The 21271-nt window shown below is 38.5% G+C and overlaps 2 protein-coding genes across 4 annotated transcripts; one reads left to right on the forward strand and one right to left on the reverse strand.

The window, feature by feature from the left end:
* The first annotated feature begins 1891 nt into the window (after positions 1-1891).
* On the forward strand, positions 1892-14102 carry LOC135633980 (protein argonaute 1B-like). 2 transcript variants are annotated; one of them, XM_065144064.1, is made up of 23 exons: positions 1893-2087; positions 3825-4549; positions 4651-4859; positions 4948-5097; positions 5179-5312; positions 5817-5926; positions 6297-6403; positions 6528-6666; positions 6805-6921; positions 8909-9016; positions 9098-9169; positions 11272-11394; positions 11523-11688; positions 11786-11907; positions 12025-12162; positions 12255-12397; positions 12509-12571; positions 12633-12696; positions 12864-12999; positions 13153-13226; positions 13317-13411; positions 13531-13562; positions 13645-14102. In XM_065144064.1, the coding sequence occupies exons 2-23, from the start codon at positions 3833-3835 to the stop codon at positions 13857-13859; spliced, it is 3234 nt and encodes a 1077-aa protein (XP_065000136.1). In that variant the 5' UTR covers positions 1893-2087; positions 3825-3832; the 3' UTR covers positions 13860-14102. The 2 variants fall into 2 exon arrangements, with proteins under 2 accessions (XP_065000137.1, XP_065000136.1); XM_065144065.1 differs by lacking the exon at positions 6805-6921 and having other exon boundaries at positions 1892-2087.
* Positions 14103-14980: 878 nt separating this feature from the next.
* LOC135633981 (protein DJ-1 homolog D-like) lies at positions 14981-20365 on the reverse strand. Of its 2 annotated transcripts, XR_010495203.1 has the most exons (6): positions 20217-20365; positions 19970-20086; positions 18559-18999; positions 17052-17414; positions 15531-15820; positions 15303-15440 (listed from the first exon to the last, which is right to left on the reverse strand). XR_010495203.1 is itself a non-coding variant. In XM_065144066.1 (5 exons), exons 1-5 carry the CDS (start codon positions 20265-20267, stop codon positions 15252-15254), a joined length of 1161 nt encoding a protein of 386 aa, XP_065000138.1. In that variant the 5' UTR covers positions 20268-20365; the 3' UTR covers positions 14981-15251. The 2 variants fall into 2 exon arrangements, 1 of the variants encoding a protein (XP_065000138.1); XM_065144066.1 differs by lacking the exon at positions 15531-15820 and having other exon boundaries at positions 14981-15440.
* Positions 20366-21271: the final 906 nt, after the last annotated feature.

Raw genomic sequence — 21271 nt, forward strand, 5'->3', positions numbered from 1 at the left:
CTTCAATAGAATGGTGCAGTACAAGGTACCATAAATCTCCCAGGTCTATTCTCTGAAGTGTACAGGTCAGCCAACCAACTTCCTTGTCATACTTTTCTTGTTTGTCTAATCCATAATTGCATAAAAGCTCATTCAAATTATTTATGAGCTCTGTGTTCATGGAAATCTTCTTCTCCTAGGGTTTCAAGACATCACTGTCCTTAACGGTTGTTTAGAACTTTCTTGCTAGTACAAGACCAGCTCTCCTAAGTAAGTTCTCAACTACTGAGCTCCCTTTGCTGCAACTTTGGTCAAGTTTGTTTATGCAGTAGCTGGTGTTTAGCTTCTTTATGATCTTCCTCTTCCTGCCGCTTGGGAGCTCAAAGTATGCAATCCAACCTCAGATATGCTATCTGCTCCTTATTAATCAATATGCTTGTGAAGAATTAATGGTTTCCAAACAACTATATTTATCACACTTGCAGAAAAGGAACCCTATCAATGTTTTAATTGTTTTTATAGCATTCTACATGCAATCTTCAGAGCTTCTACTTACCTGAAATGCTTGCAATTCTTTAAGATTTATCTCTAGAAGCACCTCCAACATCTCTCCTGATTCCCATTTTGGTATGTAGATATGTGATAGAGTCAAGGCTTTGCAGTCACCAAAAAACAAATTTAAGGTAGGAGTTGGCTATATCAAGCATTTCTGATATTTGATTCATGTGGATCTGTGCATACAAAATTAATTTGAAGTGTAAAGTGTTTCTCATGGGATTAGATTATTTCTGTTCTTTTTGAACAAAAATAAACATATAAGAATCCTTTCATATGATTACAAAAGTAGATTTTGCATTGCCACCATTCTAACAATGAAACCATAGGTAGCATTGTGAAACATACAGGAAAACCCCTTTGAAATTATTATTATTTTTATGCTATTGGCATGAATGATTAGGAAAAAATAGATATGACTTATATAAATATAATTATGGAAAGACTTATACTTAACATTAAAAAAAATACCAATATTAACATCCGAAAAACCTGAATATATACCCACACAATTCCTTTCTCACCTTCTCCCTACTTCTTCATCCAAAGATCTCTTGATAATTTTTCCTCCTTAAATTTTCAGAATTAGAATATACGAGATTCCATAAATCTGAAGATTAGGATGGATTAATGTATGTCGTCTTATTCCATTACGTAGAATAGTTGTTTTCGAGAATCAACGCTGACCATATTTTAGAGAATTAAAAAATAGAAGGAATTTAATTTATAAGAATATTAAAATCAAATAAAGAAAATATAGAAAATAATTAAATACTGGCGAGACATATTTGGCAGGTAAAAGAATCCGACCAGCAACACTTTCTCCTTCGTTCAAAAAATACCCTCGCCGTCTTGTCGCCTTGTGATTCGGTGCGGTCGGGCCCCAGCGGGACCCATAGTTAAGACCGAATCAAAAGGCAGGTAATTATGGCGGCAGATACGTGAAACCGTGGACAAAAGCATGCTGGTAACGGACACAATGACCTTTTTCCGTATTACCAACCGCGCTGTTTTCGTCTTCTGATTCGCCAGGATATTTGGCCCCACTGGGACCCAGGGTAAAGCACGAAAAATTTTCGAATCAAAAGGTAGGTAAGTTAAACGGGCAGAAAACTGTCAATGCTTTTGTGTCGCAGCACCAGAAGGAACTCCTGTGTGTGGGCTACTTCAGGAAGGAAAGATCGTCCAGCACCTAGTTCTTGCCACGTCCGGGACACAGTGCAGGGGCGTACTCGAAAACGAATAGCAAGTGTTCTTTCCATGTTTCCTGGTCTGGTTCTGAGCTTAGCCATGGGCGTTCCCCTCCGGAACCGCCCTCCGAACGACTCATCTTCTTCTTTTATATCAGTAAAAGAACAGGTATAAATACACACTCTCCCACGGCGAGGAGGACGAGACCCGCCTTTTGGCATTTCCTAGCTTTGTTTGCTCCCTTTTCCTCTCATCGGTCTCCGCCTCCTTTCCCTTTCTTCTCACTCGCTCCTTGTTACCGGCTGGTTCGCGAGGCACCGAGGCCGTCCCGACCACCACCATCTCCCAGTCCTCCGATCACGGTAGCGCTCTCTCCTCTCCCAACCTTGTGGCTGCGGTTTTCATCTTAGTTCTGGTTTCCTTTTGGCCCTTCTTCTTCGATCTTGTTCTACACGAGTCTGCTCCCAAGCGGGGATCAGATTCGGCGAATGCGCTGCGATCGGATCCCTGTTTTCCTGGTTCCTGCCATCTTTTCGCCTGTTTCTGGGGTTCGATCTTGGGGGCTAGGGTTGGGTTATGGTTCCAGAAGCTGAGATCGAAATACATATGGGTTTATTTGTTTTCTTGTTACAGGTGGGGTTACATGGATTTTGATCTGGCCTTTGATCTTTCTCATGGTGGTTGGTTTGGTTCGACGACTCCTATTTTGGCTTTCGATTCAGTAGATCTACTGATTTCTTGTCTCTGTTCGTTGTTTGTATTTTTCCCTCTTTACTAAGTTGGTGCTTTAACTGCTAAAATCTGTTCTAGTTTGACCTCCTCGTCGCTCGTAACTAAACTCTTGTCGTGTCAAACTGTTGTTCATTGTTTATACTATACATATTTTTTCTCGAATGTAACGTGCCGCCGTCTTGTTTTATGCTGTCTGCTCATGTTCTCTTCAGATATTTTCTAACAATTTCTCTTTTTCTTCTTACACTTTCTTTCTTCTCTTTACACTGCTTCATTCACTTATGGACTCATCGGAATGTTGTTTCTGTACGATTTCGTGCTTCGATTAAATATTTCACGTTCAAGCTCTTTCTATACTTGCAGTATTTTCTTCTGTTTCATTTTTTTTTCTAATCATTTATCTTTTATTCCTTTATTTAATTTGTCTTGGAAATATTATTATAGTATTTTCTTCTTTGGAATGAGCTTATTTCTCCGAGGAGAATGTATGGTCTATCAACTTTCTCGTTTGACATTTCGAAAATTTAAGTCTTTTGCTGTAGAAGAATGATCACACTTTACAGTCTGCTGTGTCCTTTGTTTGATCTGCAACTACTTATATTGTTGTCAAATTTCATGTTTTTGGTATGCTTGAGATTGTTTCCAATTTTTTTTCTCTTTGGAAAATCATTCATGTTGTCGCATCCTCTTTCACGTATGTATTTTCTGCTGAGCGCAAAAAACCTTCCGTGCTCTTTTTCTCTTTTTCATGGTTCTATAGTTTGACACGTTGGTATTGCTCATGAACTTTCTATATGCCCTTGTGGATTATTAACTTCGAAGAAACGATAGACTTCTCCTTGAAATCTGCTGCGCCATCTTGTTAAATCATGCAACGATATATGCCAAAGATTTTGGTGCGATGTGTTGCTATGTTAATTATGTTCGTTCATGGTGGATACTGTGCCAGAAATTTTCTATACGATATGCTACCGTTATTTCTGGTTAATTATGTTGTTTCATGGTGTGCCAGTCGACCATATTGTATTTATTGTTGGCATTTATTATGTATCAAGGGGTTCCGTCCTGCAACTCTTTTGGTTAGATTTTCTTCTGTGTTTTGCATCTCTCCAGTATCATGCTTTGCATTTATTTGGCACCTAGGCATCTGCATGTTGTAGGCAAACGAAATATTACCAGCTGTTTATAAAATCATGAGGGGAACAATGCTTGTTTTGCTAAATGATGACTTTCTCTGCCAATAATTTAGTTCTAAGTGTATCTTTTATAGATGCTTTGTTGGTTTCATTATTTTCTTCCTATCAGTTTTTATCAGGGTCTGATATATTATTGTAGGAAAAATGTCTAAACTCCATGCTCTTATGCAGTTGACAACATGGTGAGAAAACGGAGAACTGAACTTCCTGGATCTAGGGAGAACATAGAAACTAGAGAGAGTATTGGCAGCAGTCATCCAGCTGTGCCCACTCACCGGTTGGAGACGAATCCGACTTCCCAGCAACAGAGAGCTGGGGCGGGACATGGTTGGGTTCCATCAAACCCTCTTCTACCCCAACAAGCAGGCCGAGGTAGTGCAGGATATCAGGGGCACGGTGGACGGCGGCCCCATGGAGTCCCAGCACCACAGCAGCCTGGTGCACCAGCTTACGAGTACCAAGTTCATTGTGGGCCTCTGCCCAGTGGCGCAATGCCACCTCAGCGACAACATGGTGTATGGCAGGTTAGTGGCAGTGTACCTGGTAGAAGTGGGGTAAGCCCCTCAGCTGCAGGTCCATCGAGGCCACCAGCTCCCGAGCTGCACCAAGCAATGCAAGCTCCTTATCAAGTTGCCCAAGCATCATTGTCACAGGGGAGGTCACCATGGCACCATGAGACTTCCTCTGCTCAAATTGCAACATCATTTGAACAGATTTCTGTTCAAGATACAGCTACATCAAGCCAAGATATCCAGCCAGTGGTTTCACCGCCGTCTTCAAGTAAGTCTATCAGATTTCCATTGCGCCCTGGAAAAGGTAGCTTTGGTGACAAATGTGTGGTGAAGGCCAATCACTTTTTGGCTGAACTACCTGACAGGGACCTTCATCAATACGATGTGAGTTTTTCTTTTTGGTTCCTCTGCACTGCTGCTTCAAATTTTCAACTCTTTTCAATAAAATTATGGTAGAAATTAATGTTTTCACTTTATTTAACCAGGTTTCGATTACACCAGAAGTTGCATCCCGGGGTGTCAATCGTGCTGTGATGGAACAGTTGGTCAGATTGTATAGGGAGTCTTATCTAGGAGGGCGCCTTCCTGCTTATGATGGCAGGAAGAGTCTCTATACAGCTGGTCCATTGCCTTTTGCCTCAAGAGAGTTCCACATCACTCTTACTGATGGGGAAGATGGCACAGACATCAAAAGGTGGAATAGCCATTCAACTTTTTGTTACAATAATTTTTAAGGTTTTCATGCACCCTAATGGTTCATGAAATGTATTTCTGTCCTGCAGACACCAGAGGACATTCAGAGTTGTTATCAAGTTTGCTGCCCGTGCAGATCTTCACCATCTCGAGATGTTTTTAACTGGGAGGCAGCCCGATGCTCCGCAGGAAGCACTGCAAGTTCTTGATATCGTTCTGCGTGAACTGCCAACGGCTAGGTAGGTGTCAATGTATGCTCCACATTTATGTTTTATGGATGAATTTCGATTGTGACATTGTCTCTTGGTGATGGTTCACAGATATCTCCCTGTTGGTCGTTCCTTTTATTCTCCTGATCTAGGAAGAAGGCAGTCACTCACTGAGGGATTAGAAAGTTGGCGGGGCTTTTATCAAAGCATCCGTCCAACACAAATGGGCCTCTCTTTAAATATTGGTAGTGAATCTCTTCTTTCTTTATTTTTGCCCCTCGTTGTTCTTAAGATGTATGAATGTTGTTAGGCAAGCCAAACAAACTTCATTCCAAAAATAGAAGCTAACACAGTACAAAAAACATATTTACAAAAAGATCAACTCTTCATTAGAAAGACAACTGCCCTATTGTGCTCTACCACAGAGTGGATGTATACTCTGTTATTGATTGTCTGTATATCTTGAGATCCTTAGAAAGCTTATCCACTTAAGGTGCCAATGACAAACCTTTGTGACTTTTGTTTCATTGGATTATCTTTAAAGTAATTTTACTTAATACTAAAATGGGTACTATAGCATGATGCTATTTCTTAATTACTCGGAGTGAACTACTGGAAGACATTCCTGTGGAAGAGCTTTAAATGAACCTACAGAGCTCTCTCAGTAAAACTAATGCATAAATTGATTTCTTGCAATAGTTGGCATAATTAATTATGTAGGTTTCCTCAAACTCTCTTTCTTTCTGCAGACATGTGTTCCACTGCTTTCATCGAGCCTCTTCATGTCATCGACTATGTCACCCAGCTTTTGAATAGGGATGTCCGTTCAAGACCATTGTCAGATGCTGACCGTGTAAAGGTTGTCTTTATTTATTTTCAAAGAATTTCCTGCAGCATAAATTACTTGTTATTCTTGTGAAGCTTTCATTCATGCATTTCATAACCTGATATCTAGAAACTAAAAGCTTTCATCTCTTCTTTACCTTGTAAACTTTGTTGGGCCTTGATCATTTTGATGTTGAAGTTAAAAGTAAATCTGTAGCTTTTCTCACCCTGAGATAAAGCACTGCATGCTTGTTTTACTTGGCTCAGTGTTTCTCATACTTGCAAATTTACATTTAGTTATCTTTGTTTGTTAAACATGTGAGTAGGCATTGAAGAGTTGACATCAGGTTTTTCATTATTCCATTTTAGTATATTTCTGCCTCATATCTGGTTCTGTGCCCCAGATTAAGAAGGCTCTCAGAGGAGTAAAAGTTGAGGTTACTCATCGTGGAAATATGCGCCGAAAATATCGCATATCTGGTTTAACTTTGCAGGCAACTAGAGAGCTCACGTATGAAACATTGCCCCATAACTTTTCTGTAGTTTTTTTTGTTATATTTGGTTCTGATTTTCTTTGCATATTGTCATCAAGAATTGCTAATCTTCCACACTGTTCTGAAAATTTTGAAAAATAGCTTCCCCGTTGATGAGAGGGGGACGATGAAATATGTTGTGCAATATTTTCAAGACACATATGGATTTACCATCCAGCACACAAATCTGCCATGCCTGCAAGTTGGTAACACACAAAGACCAAATTACCTGCCTATGGAGGTAAGCATATCAATTACTATTGTATGATTATATGGTGCATGTAATAATTAAGTATTATATACTATATATTTGTTGATAGAAGTATTTTGCAGATCCACCTATGAGACATGCATTACAATCTATCTTGACATGATTTAGGTTTGTAAGATTGTGGATGGGCAGAGATACTCCAAGCGCTTGAATGAGAAACAAATAACTGCTCTTCTGAGGGTGACATGTCAACGCCCTCATGAACGGGAGCATGACATTATTCAGGTAGCGGATTAGGTTTAAGTCATTTGACTTGATTGAAAAATAGCCTTTTGTTCCATAAGAAAATAGCCTTCTCAATTATAAAATTCGAAGTTATAATAGTTGGCTTTAGTCTTTTAATGTAATTGAATCAATTCATCTTTATTTGTGGTGTACTTCATGGCTAGAAATTTGAACAGGATGTGTATCTTCTAGGATAATGCATTGACATCCTTTTTATATAGATTTCTGATTTTTATATATTGTTTTATTCTTCTTGTGAATGATAATATCAGGTGGAATTAATTAGTGATTTCAATAGGTGCTCGGTCGCTTGCCTAGGCGCTCGGGTAAGATGAGGCGAGGCCCGAGCGCCTCGCTTCATTCCCAGGCGACGCGCTTCAAAGAGGTGTCGCTTGGGCGCTCGCCCGGGTTAAACCAGGCAATCGAACCAATGTTTTAGGTTTGGTTCGGTCTCCGGTGCTTTAGTTGGTTCAATCGAACCAACTAAAGCACCGATATCAGCCTTCCTCTCGTGATTTCCCAACCTTAACCCTGCTCGTCGCTACCGCTGCCATTGTCACCGCTGTCGTTGCTCGCTGCTACCGTTGTCGTTGCTCCCGCTGCTCGCTGCTATCGTTGCCACTATCGTCGCTCGTCGATCTCGCTCCCGCTATCGCTGCCGCTGCCACTATCACCGCTCGTCGCTCTCGCTCCCACTCCCGCTGCTACCGCTGCTATTGTCGTCGCTCGTCGCTCCCGTTGCCATTGCCGCTTCTTGCTGCTACTGCTGCCACTACCACTGTCATCGCTCGCCTCTCCAGCTCCCATTGTCGTTGCTCGTTGCTCGTTGCTACCTCTTCTCACATCGACTCGATAGTATATTGTTAACAGTATATTAACAGTATACCGTTAACTGTATACTAATAACAATAATTTTTTATTTATTAGATCAATAATATATTATTTTAATTTTAATATTGCTAATTTTTATTTATTTGAAATTATTGTTATTTTTTTGAATTTTGAGATTTTTGTTAATATGATATTGTGATTTTGTAATAATTTTTTAATTTAATATCATATTTTTGTTTAAATAATTATATTTATTAATTATATTATATATTTTTATATTTTAGCGTCTCGCTTTGCTCGGGCGAGCGCCTAGCGCCTCGTGCGTTTTTGGACCTTGGTGCCTTTTGACGCCTAGCGCTTTTTAAATCACTGGAATTAATCAATAAGAACAGGTTAAGGTGGGGATGCAAAAAAAAAAAAAAAAAAAAGATGGATCTTGCTTATAGTTTATATCTAAAATATACTTTTCATATAAAATCCCATTTGTTGTTATGTCAAGTGTGCAGATCTTGGTTCTCGGGTCCTTCTAACTGTTATCTTAATCATATATTAGGGATTAGAGGATGCATGAATTTGTCATGTAAAATGCAGTTGAGAGTCAACTTGAGATTTCTGACACTACCAAATATAATTATTTGTACACTTTATTAAACATTTGAAGATGTTAAGGCTGAAGCCTGGATTATATATATATACATATACATACATATATATATATAAATACATACATATATATATACATACATATATACATACATATATATATATATATATATACAGACATCATATGCTTATCTTTTTCCTGTTATGTAGCTTCATTTGCTTTGTGGTTTGGGTTCGAGTTCCGGAGAAGCCATGCATGTGGAACCGTTGGTGAATTTTGTTTAAGGACTTGTTTTCTCATGGCTTTTCTTAGTTCATCTGAGCTCTGCTGATTACAAGTTGACATCTTAATTTCGTGGAATCTGTACTGTTAGAACATTTTATTAATCTGGATTTCATGTTGATTTAACATGGTCCTATTGTGAAAGAAGAAAATCGAAGCCTGGAAATATCCAAAATTTGGGTACCTTCACATTATGAAAATTTTAACATACTTGTTTCCCTTTTCAAGATAGGCTGGCAAATTCTAACATATATATATGTATTTCCTTAGACGGTTCATCAAAATGCGTATCATGAAGACCCTTATGCTAAAGAATTTGGCATCAAGATCAGTCAGAAACTTGCATCAGTTGAGGCACGAATATTACCAGCTCCTTGGGTAAGTTGACATTGCAGTTTTTGTGTTATCTTCTCATGGTAGGTTGATTTATTATTGACTGCTATCTTTTCATCTCTGTAGCTCAAATACCATGATACAGGTAGAGAGAAGGATTGCTTGCCAAGAATTGGCCAATGGAATATGATGAATAAGGTGCCAATAGTTTGTTTTAATAAAGTTTATAAGTTGTGACTTGAACAGGTTCAACATATTATTGCAAAATGGCTATTCTACATGTTTTTCCCATTATAATGATTCATTTCTAGATTTATGGATCGCCAGAATGTTTGTCCTAGCGAGATTAACGAGTTCTATGTAAGCTTTAACATTTTGATTTTGCTTTAGAGTTAAGACTTAAGACTATATTTAATCTGGTCAGAATGACCGAGTCTATATGGATTTCTGGTTATAATATGTTAGCCATTGTAGTCCTCTTTGGTGGGAGCTCAGTAGGTTTTTTTAATCCTTCAGTTAAGAAGTAAACCCTTTTTGTTAATCCTTTGCTCCTCTGGGTGATATGAGTTGCTCTTCTTCTCAACATTTCCATTAGTGAGGAGCCTCTTGTTGGCTCCTCTTACCTGAGGCTGTTATAGCAAACTTGTGCCTAACTCTTGTATGCTCAATCTTATTTGCCCTTCTTAGCAGGGTTCCTAAAATTGCTTAGAATAGGAAAGTGGAAATAGAGGCAATGCAATAACAGAAATCTATTGCTATGACCGCAAAAAGGAAAAGACTGCCATTGTTGTGCTTGTCATTTGCTTCGACTATCAACTTTGTCATTTATTTCAATTATAAATTGTTCTAGCCTTTTATCTTTCACTGGATAAGACATAGGAAACGGAGTAGCCCTCAAATTCTTTGGCTATATGGATGCCATCACATCAGAAATACGCCAAAAGATTTGCGATTGGTTCCATGTGTGACATGGACATTTTCTTCAAATAATTTTTTTCTTTAATTATTTTTTAATCAAGAAATATTCTCCTTCATGGTGATTAGAGAAGCATCAGGACTGTAGTCAGGTTCATAATTAGTTTCAGAACTTCAGATGGATAAAGTTTGTAGTTTTTGTACGAATATCATTGCAAGATATGGCTCATGTATTTTTCTTGATAAGATTTTGTTGTTTTTTTATGGGATTAATTTCCATTGTTATCTTTTATACTATTTCTGGCCTTTTATATTATGGTTTTATATATTTTGAAAGTTGTTTATATGATAAAATAAGAAAGCAAAAGAATACTTTAGCATATGATATTTTCCTCAAGCTATTTTGTTTTTTCCTCTGTTGTTTTGCTATTTTTGTAATGTTTTCAATTTTTACTTTTTTTCTCAGCTCTTCTTGGGTGTCCCCGAGTTTGTTGGTTCTCTTTATTTCAACTTGAAATGAGTTGAAACTCAGTCTTTGCATGTATGTGCTTGATCAGAATTTTAGTATCCAAATTGTAGAGATGAAGGGATTTGGGCTTTTTGTTGTTGGCTAACATCGTCTCCTTGAATTAAACAAATGTGAATTAGAAGCAAATTTGCCTTTTGATTGAACATTGTGTTTGTAGTGAGTGAGCCGTGGTACTATGGCAAGGTTGTTCCTATGTATGTGGCTGAACAAGGTGCAAGTTATGGAAACAACCTCTTAATCTGTAGCGGCTAAAGATTGTATAGTGATAAGAATGTGTGCATTGATGTGTCTTGTACACTAATTTCGTGCTCATTAACATTGCATTGTAAGAGATTTTCCTCATATGTTGCTTCTTTTTATTGGAATAACCATCATGTTTTGAAGAGAAACCATCTTAGGAATAACAATATTAGCGTTTATTGTAATTATATTGCATATATCAATCATATGCAAATCTATTAAGCAGTAGTAAAACATTGATGACCCCTGAGGTAGTAAAACAAAGCTTAAATGTGCATTTGATCATTTGCCATTGGGGAATTAGCTCTATGTATCTGTTCTAGAAAGCTACATTTTTCCATACCAGTTCTTATGTTGTTTCCTTGTTCATTTGATAGTTATTCCAAACTTTTTAGTGTCAACATTTAAAATGACAATCATTTCTCAAATTCTGGGTGCTAATTCTCTGATTAATTGTTTCTTCTACCTGTATGTTACACATTCTTGATTTTGTTTATCAGCCAATAGTGAATGCTGCATGAAGTGTTTTTGGTAGTGGCTTGTTTTGTTTAAAAATATGAGAATTTGATGTTACTTGTCTGATACATTTATTATTTTTCCTTTTCTATTTCACTAGAAAATGGTGAATGGTGGGAGAGTGAACAACTGGACATGTATCAACTTTTCACGAAATGTTTATGAAAATGTTGCTCATGGATTCTGTCACGAGCTTGCCAAGATGTGCCAGATATCTGGAATGGTATATCTTACTGCTTCTTGTCTCAATGGTTTGCGTATTTATTTTTAAAGGAACTTCTTTCTGCAATTGTTTCTGGTATTAAGTCAAAAATTTATTAATTAAGAACACCCTGATTCGAGTACTTGCAGGAATTTGCTCTAGAACCTGTGCTTCCTCCACTTAGTGCACGGCCCGATCAAGTGGAAAGAGCTCTAAAGTCATGCTATCATGATGCAATGAACATACTCCAACCTCTTGGCAAGGAACTTGATTTGCTCATTGTGATATTGCCTGATAATAATGGTCCACTCTATGGTAAGCTTGACTGCACTTGAGTTATGTCATCTTTACAAATGCTGCATGGTTGTCGGTTCTGTTCATATGCTAAGCTGTCTCACTGTTTTTATGACAGGTGATCTGAAAAGGATATGTGAGACAGATCTTGGATTAGTTTCACAGTGCTGTTTGACTAAGCATGTTTTTAAGAAGAATAAGCAGTATCTTGCCAATGTGGCTCTGAAGATAAATGTGAAGGTGATCTTTTGGTAGTTTGCATTCTCTATAAGAACGAAAAGAGAATACTGCTTTAGCAATTTCTATCTTCTGCTGTTGTTATCTTCTGAGCTTGACAAAATTGCCTTCATGGGACAGGTTGGAGGTAGAAACACTGTCCTGATGGATGCTTTGTCAAGGCGTATACCTCTTGTTAGTGATAGACCTACCATTATATTTGGTGCTGATGTAACCCATCCTCATCCTGGAGAGGATTCAAGTCCATCTATTGCAGCTGTAAGATAGTCTGTCTGTTTCTACATCTTGCTTTATACTTTATGATTTGATATTCTGCAGATGCTTATTCTTTGTTACTGTTTGTTCTTCAGGTTGTTGCTTCTCAAGATTGGCCTGAGATAACAAAGTATGCTGGTTTGGTGAGTGCTCAGGCCCATCGTCAAGAGTTGATCCAAGATCTGTTTAAAGTCTGGCAAGATCCTCATCGGGGAACCGTCACTGGTGGCATGATTAAGTATGCATGCCCATGTTGATCTATGTTTTTTTCTTAATCAGAAATTTGTGATCTATCTGTTTGCTTTTATTTTCCTGCCGTGGAACTTACCTGACACTCTTACCTTTCCAGGGATCTTCTCATTTCGTTTAAAAGATCTACTGGAATAAAGCCACAGCGAATTATATTTTACAGGTATTACTAGAAAGCTTCATATGGTTGATCCTCTTTTAGTTTCTAATTGTCATGTTTGCAGGGATGGAGTTAGTGAGGGGCAATTTTATCAAGTTTTACTTTATGAACTAGATGCCATCAGGAAGGTACATCATTTGTCTTTAAAGAACCCTCACGAAAAATGAGATTATTTTTCTTTTGTCATATATCATCAGGCATACAAGGCATTTGTGGAGGAAAAAACAGGCATATCTAATCTATGGGGTGGTTGTGTGTTCTGACGGTTTCATGGTTTTCCGTGAGTATTCTCCAGGCTTGTGCTTCATTGGAACCAAACTATCAACCACCAGTAACTTTTGTGGTGGTTCAAAAGCGTCACCACACCAGGCTCTTTGCCAATAACTATAATGATCAGCGCTCTATTGATAAGAGTGGAAATATTTTGCCTGGTGAGTTTCGCAGACCACCTGCAAGACACTTGGTCCCTGCATATTATCTTTGCAAATTCTTCTAGCTGTGTATTATCTTTGCATCATATCTTTTATTGTTTTAGAATAATAGAAACTCAGATTGACATGTCAGTGCGGTGTCTGGAATTCTAGGTACTGTTGTTGATTCTAAGATCTGCCATCCAACAGAGTTTGACTTCTATTTGTGTAGTCATGCTGGGATCCAAGTAAACACTATTTTCTTGTTGGTTACTTATCGACCATTTTCTAGCTTATATTCTGTAATTGATGTTAACTGAGTTATATTTCACATGAAGGGTACAAGCCGACCGGCTCATTACCATGTCTTATGGGATGAAAACAAATTCACGGCAGATGCTTTACAAACCCTAACCAACAACCTCTGTTACACGTAAGAATTTTCTTTTCCTCTATTTGATGCCCGGGTATTATACTCTCACTGAACGATCCTTTCCCTACTTAATGCCCCTTCTTATGCTGTCACTGAGCTATCTTTTTGATACGTTGCAGCTATGCAAGATGCACACGATCTGTATCGATTGGTAGGCTAAGTGTACATGATCTTAAATATAACATTCTTTGAATTTACTGCTTACCATGACTGATTGTTTTCGGTTTTGGCAGTGCCACCTGCATATTACGCTCATCTGGCTGCCTTCCGAGCCCGATTCTATATGGAACCGGAGACATCAGATAGTGGCTCCAGGGCTAGTGGACCGGCAGGGCGTGGATCTCTGGCCAGCGGACCAAGGAGTAGTACGAGGGTCCATGGCAGTGGAAGTGTTAGACCCCTTCCTGCTTTGAAAGATAACGTGAAGAAGGTCATGTTCTACTGTTAAACCATGTAAGCCCTTCAGTGAAGTTTGCTATTTTATACAGGGTAACTCTTGTTCTTGGAGATGGCATCTACACTATCATTATTCAATAGCCATTTCTGATTGTTTGTTCACGTTTATTTGAGGTTGTGTTTTCATTTTGTGGTAGCATTTGAGGCTACAACCTGTAACATTTTATTTATGGCCAACATATGTTTCAGGACGTGTATTTCTTCACAAAAATTATGATGTCTCTCTTGTTTGTTATACTGTCTTAGCTCGTAAACCCCAATTCCTAAACCATATATATTGTTAGGGTACATGGAAAAAACTAGCAAGTAATCTACTCAAAAATTTAGTATCAGCTATAATCTTAGAGCTGCTCGCAATGAGTAAAAGACAATTGCAAGAGCTAATTATATATTATCTCATGTGATTAATTACCTTTAGTGTTTCGATCTTTACGTTCTAAAGAGTTGTATTGACATCCTTATGATTATGAACATGAAGCATCTACCCTAATGGTGTTAATTTTATCAATAAAAACATAAAAATAAAAATAGAAGGTAAAAAGATAATTTTAATGTTCGATGGTGATGGATGGAGGTCTTATTAGCATGGACATTGACATAGTGACCTAGCTGTCTCTGACGATGATAAGGTTCACACTTATCGCGATGCCACCCGCCTTCACGAGGAGCGCACCATCAACCTCATCGTCCCACGTCGCTCGACATCAACGTCGACGTAGATGATGGTGGTCACTATGACATTTACAACGAAGATGGTGGTCGCCTCACCATTGACCCGGCGAGCAAATCCCAACCTCAACTCCCCCTTTACATCTACGTCAATGTTGATGCAATTGCCACACGATGGAATAATCGCTCGGCATCTACATCAATGCTAACATAGATGCCAAATGATCATTTTGTCGTTCGATAACTGTATCAACGCATATACAAAGGGGGAGACGTCAAGGTTGAGTCAATGGCGAGACACCACCATTTTTGTTGTAATCGTCGCAACAACCACCACCATCTATGTTGACGTAATTATAATTTTTATAACTATAAATATGTCAATATAATTTTTTTAAAATATAAAGATTGAGATACTAAATGCAACTAACCAGGCATATGTAATTAGCCCCACAAACAGCATAGAGTATTTAGGAACTTTATAATAATGTACATAGCTGTGAGTCACTCGGAAACTGCAACAAGCAGTACATGAGACGCAAGTCTTCACAGAGACAAAGGAAAAAGGTGACAAGTAGTACATGAGACACAAGTCTTCACAGAGACAAAAGAAACGCAACCTTGTAGGATTCTGTTGACAGGATAATCCTGATGAAGAACTCGAGTGAGTGTCGGAGGTTGAACTGCGCCGATAAGCTCCACACACATTCCTGCTTTAGAAGGAGACTTTTATACCAAGCAAAGCCATGAGCTGAGAGATGAACTCGGGGTGCCCAGGCCAAGCAGCACCAGTGACTAAGTTGCCGTCGGTAAAGCATCGGTCGATCGGGTCTGGTTCCAACCATGTGGCTCCTCCCAGTACCACATTCAGCTTCACAGCCGGGTATGCTGTGCATTTCTTCCCCTACAGGATAAAATGCACAATATGTTTTAATTAGTTAAAGTCTTATAATAAAAGATCACGAAACGAACAACAGAATCACAAGTGAAACACCTGGAAAGTTATAGTTTAAAGAACTTGAAACCGCCTCAGCAGGCAGATCAACATGCTTAATATAACCAACAAGGACCAGCCATGCTACTTGCCAAGCAGGCTGTCAGATATGTCCTATTACATATTGCCAACAATGGTGGATGCTTTGTCCATGCATTAAGTTGAGCCTATGAATGTGAGAAGACATAATGCAGCTTATGATAATAAAATATCCGCCATCATCAGTAAGCTCCAAAAGAAGGTGCAGAATCTGCGTCATTGATCCTTTCTCAAGCTTTATGCTGAATCTTCTACAAGCACAGAGACACCAACTCATGAAAGAAACATGTCCAGTAATCTGCTTAAAAAACTCCCTGGTTCTTTTGCTAGCAAGTTCACATTAGATAATCACTCGTTTGATACTTTATTAGCCACTTATAAGTCATCTAGTGAAGTGAAGGCAACCACCGGGGAACCAACCTCACAATTAAAATCATTCACATTAGGCCACCATATCTACGGGAGCCTGCACCTGCATTTGCCACAAAAGTGCGCCACCACTTCTTGCACAATATGGGCACTTCAAAATGCTTGTTGTATCCATGTCTGAACTGACAGTCATCAGTTACTTCACACGACACATTAGGTCCTCCAAAGAAGACTACAGGCTATATTTTAGATCACCCCTCCCTTCCCTATGGTATTCTTTGAGGGCTTTTCTTCTCAAATCAGAGCTAGCCTAGATCAAAGGGTAGTTTCCTACAAGGTTTGTAATTTCGTACCGTACCGGAATATTGAGTTCAGCATAGTACGGTACGAGTATATCGAGCGGTACATTAGAACGTACCGCTCAATATATATATAATGTCATCTACCAAAGTGGAAAGCCCAAGCATGTCGGGTATCCCCTTGACAATGATACTGGGACTTAGCATAATATGAACTTGATGTAAGATATGGTCTTGACTAACTTCTATCACAGAGTTCAAACAAAAAAGAAAATGGTCAAGTTAGCCGCAACAACATGCGTTCATAATTTTGCAAAGTTCAACAGTCACAATTTGATTAACTAACTTTGACTTTAAGGCCAAGAGAGCAAAGTCATAATGCTCCTCGGTCAATCCTAAATTCTAATGATGCATACCTCAAGAATATCAAGTTAGACAAAACATCTACCCAAATAATCTACATTTACTTATAAGAAAATAGATTAAGGTGAGATAAGAGTTATCCTGATTGTATTTGCCGAAAAAAAAATGGAAAATCTATTCTATCGGACAAATTTCAGACAAAACTCAACATAATCCTTGGAAGCTTGCATAATTCCTTGAGTTGTCTTGTAGTCCTTATGTGGCAACTACGGTATACAAAGCTGGATGGTTTTCAGTAGAGGTTTGTTGCTCTTTTGTCGCTACATGGTGCTATTTGCAGGTGAAATTATATGTTCTTCACTAGAAACCTAAGCTACAGGTTACCAAGTAACTTATCATACAGTAGAGGTGATAAGACCACGTTACTGAAAAAGAAACTAATAGAAATTACCTTCAAAACCCCAGCAGCAGACAATATCTGTTGGCCATGGCAAATTGATGCAACAGGCTTTCCACCATTCATAAACTTCTTCACCAAAGTAATAACTTCCTCATCTAATGCAAGATATTCGGGTGCTCGCCCACCAGGTATCACTAGGGCATCATAGATAGAAGCATCCAAGCCTTCAAATGATGCTGTCAAGGTGAAATCATGTCCAGGCTTTTCACTATAAGTTTGATCACCCTCAAAGTCATGGATGGCGGTTGGACAATTTTCACCAGCACCTTTCTTTGGGCAGACTGCATCAACATGACAACCAAGAGCTTGCAGTGACTGAAATGGAACCATAACCTCATAATCCTCCATGTAATCCTGTGAAACATTACATAGGAATAAACAAGGAATTAATTTACATTGACAAGCAAAATAATAACTGTTTGATGGATTTGCAAGTTCATTTGTGAAAAATGAGCCAAAGCACCTGGTTCAGTTCTTTTTAATTCTTTGCATTCAAAAGAAAGATAAGTTATTTCTACTTCTGAAAGCATTATTGTCCCATGAAAAAGGGACATTTTCAAACTTCCAGCTCATAGGGAGGTCGAATTTGTACATCAATGATGGATTAGTGAATGTTTATTGTAGATCAAGACAACACAGGGTCAAGTTATTGTTACATGAAACTGCTAGGTAATTATAGAACCAACATCCGTATGCAATAAAACATAATTAGCATATCCACTACTTTTATAGAATCAAGCTTCCCCGCCTATAAAAATATGACTGAGGGAACATCAAAAGTCCTAGCTCGGAAAGACTCCTTCCTAGATCCTAGGAGTAAAAAAAAAAGCAATACCTAGACTGAAAGTTTCAATTTTCACCTTCATGTCCTGTCTTATTGATATGTCAAGATGGCAGAAACAGTGGCATAAGGTATATCTGAGCCAGAATAAGCTAATATCCACTGAGATAGAAGAATTTAAAGAGAACCTTTTTTATATTCTTCTATTATTAATTTTAAGTACTTCAATACCATCAATGACAGTACAGGTTTCATATAATTTTCACAATTATCTTCTTCCATGTCATAATATATATTTCTGTGTCAATGATAGGACAGGTGTCGAGAGGAAGAAACTCTGATGTCCCAACTATTTAGGCTGGGCCACGCAGATCGTTTCTCACTAATCCTGTTTATGGCAATAAATGCACTTGAGCTAGCCAAATATAATGACTTGCGAATCTATGATTAAATGAAAAAATACCAGGTATTTATATCACCATAGTAGCTTATATGTACAGCATTTACCTTTTTGCCATCGGTGATGTGGTTCTCAACAGTAACATAATCATCATTCTTTTCTCTTACAGGAAAGATTATACATGCTAAAAATTGACTATTATATCCTATGTGAAAATGATATTATCTGGTTAGGAAAGCACTTTGTTGCATACACAGCATGCCAACACAGCAGAAGATATTAGTAAAGAAAATAAGGATACTTTGTTGCATACATACCCCACAAATAAACAGAATTCGCTTATCTGAGCCTGTAATAGAACCTCCTAGTGCTTCAACAAAAAGGCGGATAAACTCAGGATGGCTATCATATGTTGCTCCTGTAATAAGATTACCATCAGAGACACATTTTGACATCGTCTCTGGTTCTATCCAGTGAGCTCCAGCAGCAAGCAAGGCAGGCTTCACAGGGGGATAGGCTGTGCATTTCCGGTCTTTAACCAAATTTGCAGCTGCCAATATCAACTGACCATGGCAAACTGATGCAATTGGCTTGGCTGAATCAGAAAACTTTTTAACTAACTCCACAACTGACTCATTCATCGCAAGATATTCCGGTGCCCGACCTCCAGGAATAACTAATCCATCATATTTGCTCACTTCAATCTCACCAAATGATGCATTAAGCATGAAATTGTGACCTCTTGATTCAGAATATGTCTGCAACAATGGGATTGTTTCATATAAGAAAGAAAAAAATAAACCTTCATGCAACAAGTTAAACATGTGACCACTAAGAAAGGGAAAGATGAATCATTATCGAACAAATTCCATCTTCTTGTGAGGTTATTTTTGTCCTCTCGGTGTGCAGTGCTAACAGAAACATGTGGATTCAAACAAAGTGAAAAAACCATGAGGTGGCTTGACATCGTTACACTGCTTCTCTGATGACTGAGAAGAGATACTCTTTATCTAAGAAACATTTATTTGGATCATTATAAATATGCAATGGTATTCGGTAGTCATTCTTTCCTCAATGTAAATTAAGGACTAGAAATGGAATAAATTTTGACAAAAAAAAAAAAGATGGTGCATGTCAAATGTCATCATTTTAACACCCATATCAGTGGGTTTCTCATGTTGAAACAACTATGAGTTTTCAAGAAAACAGATGGTCCGCAAACCCTTATGTTCATTTGCAAATGGAACTAGCATATAGCGTAGGAGCTTTGAGATGTCGATTTACCTCCGTTAACTAGACTTGGCAATCAGTTCACGTCAAAATGACATTAAGCTTACAAGAGAAAACTAAAAATTACTGATGATTTAAATCATTATGGATATTTCCTTACAACTCTTCATATTTCCTGATCATCATAAAAAGGGCAAACCAAATAGAACTACAATAGCAAACTCTCGACTCTCTCGTCCACTATGCTTAAGTCTTCTGCCCCCCAAGCAATCTATAATTCGAGAGAAACGTATGGCCAACTTTTGGTTGATGGAAAATGGTCAGATGACATAAACCAAGCGACGCACCCGTGGATGGAAAACCGATTTCGGTGGGCATTTCCATAATTACGCATCACCAGCTCAAAATTTTAAAGATCGATGTTCCTGATCAGATTTTCTTGAACTAATTTCATCAATCACTTACAAGGTTCTTTCAAGGTGTTCCCAGATGAACTACCTGGTGACCGGAAGCCTGATGGACGGCGGTGCGACACACGTCGCCGGCCTTCTTTCCGGGGCAAACCGCGTCGACAGCGACGCCATACGCTTGAAGCGCTTGAAACGGAACCATAACCTGCGGGAATCGTCATGCAATTACGATCGATTTCTAAACTAAAGATTCACTTCAGTATCAGAATCGAAGAGAGCATCGAGAGGAAAGCCGATGGCAGGTTTATCACGGCGATTGTTCAGGAAGATAGCACCTCGTAGTCCTCCGCATAGTCGCCGCACAGTAGCAGAACCTTCTTCGCCATTTCTCCTCCTCCTCCTCCTCGCCTCTTCTTCGCCGCAAGAGACAGAGAGCTACTCCCACGATGCCGATGAAGGGGAGAAACGGCCCGGAGGGGTCCGTCTATTTTATGAGGTGGAGAGCTTTAGCGTAGGACCAAGATCCGGGTACGTGTCGTGTTATGAGAAGTCTAGGACATGTACCTGTATAAGACGAGCAGCAGCTGATCCTATTGCCTTTTGTGCTGGCACCGCTCGGGAGGTTTCCTTAGCGCTACGTGGAGCGTTCGCTGCTGTGGGTGAGATGAGAAACTTTGGACCATTTCGCGGGTGACATTTGACGGCTGAGATCGTCCAATCTTTCAGTGAAAAGACAAGGAGCCTTTTTATTTATCAGTCCTCTTACATTTAAAAATATAGTATTTAAACGTCCAATTTTAATATTTTCCCCCGAAATCCATTTTAGTTATGATTAATATCTGTTGGTTTCAATCAAGAAGCATACAAAAATTTAAGATATTAAATATCAATCAAAATTTCAATTAAAATCAAATGAGGGTTAGTTGAGGGATGAAAAAGATTTGCAGAAAGATATATATAATCAAAATTTAAAAGGGTAAATATGACATTTACTGACTTTGGAGGAATATAATTGAAATTCTGCAGAAGTAATGCGGGATTGAAGGAAAACAAGGACCTACGAAACGGGTCTGCTTTCGTAGTCGGTGAAAGGAGATGCACGAGACATAGAAGTATGCGATGGAGAACCAGAGATACAAGTAAAATACACTGACAGGGAATCGCCAACAAAGAGATCAAGCATCGGTGGTGGAGCTAATTCAATAGCTTCACCGTATAATAACAATTAGATATATCCTTAATGCCTCATGTCGTGCCTGTCTGACATGACGCACATCCAAAGGAAACCAGGTGTTGACTAAGTTTAATCTCTATTTTTTGAAGGTTAATAACAAGATTAATATTCATTATATGCTTATTAAACATCATATGAATATTATTTAAGGTTCGA

The sequence above is a fragment of the Musa acuminata genome, chromosome BXJ3-3 (genome assembly GCF_036884655.1).
Source record: "Musa acuminata AAA Group cultivar baxijiao chromosome BXJ3-3, Cavendish_Baxijiao_AAA, whole genome shotgun sequence".
In the NCBI taxonomy this organism is placed as follows: Eukaryota; Viridiplantae; Streptophyta; class Magnoliopsida; order Zingiberales; family Musaceae; genus Musa; species Musa acuminata.

What these genes read in the sequence shown, in the direction of transcription:
- LOC135633981 (XM_065144066.1), bottom strand. Translation starts at nt 20,267, where the DNA reads ATGGCGAAGAAGGTTCTGCTACTGTGCGGCGACTATGCGGAGGACTAC. An exon ending in ACTATGCGGAGGACTACGAG is followed by an intron (nt 20,087 to 20,216) that starts GTGCTATCTTCC and finishes CGATTCCCGCAG; the next exon opens with GTTATGGTTCCGTTTCAAGC. An exon ending in CTGCTGCTGGGGTTTTGAAG is followed by an intron (nt 15,441 to 17,051) that starts GTAATTTCTATT and finishes TTTATCCTGTAG; the next exon opens with GGGAAGAAATGCACAGCATA.
- LOC135633980 (XM_065144064.1), top strand. Translation starts at nt 3,833, where the DNA reads ATGGTGAGAAAACGGAGAACTGAACTTCCTGGATCTAGGGAGAACATA. An exon ending in CTCTGAAGATAAATGTGAAG is followed by an intron (nt 11,908 to 12,024) that starts GTGATCTTTTGG and finishes TTCATGGGACAG; the next exon opens with GTTGGAGGTAGAAACACTGT. An exon ending in CACACGATCTGTATCGATTG is followed by an intron (nt 13,563 to 13,644) that starts GTAGGCTAAGTG and finishes CGGTTTTGGCAG; the next exon opens with TGCCACCTGCATATTACGCT.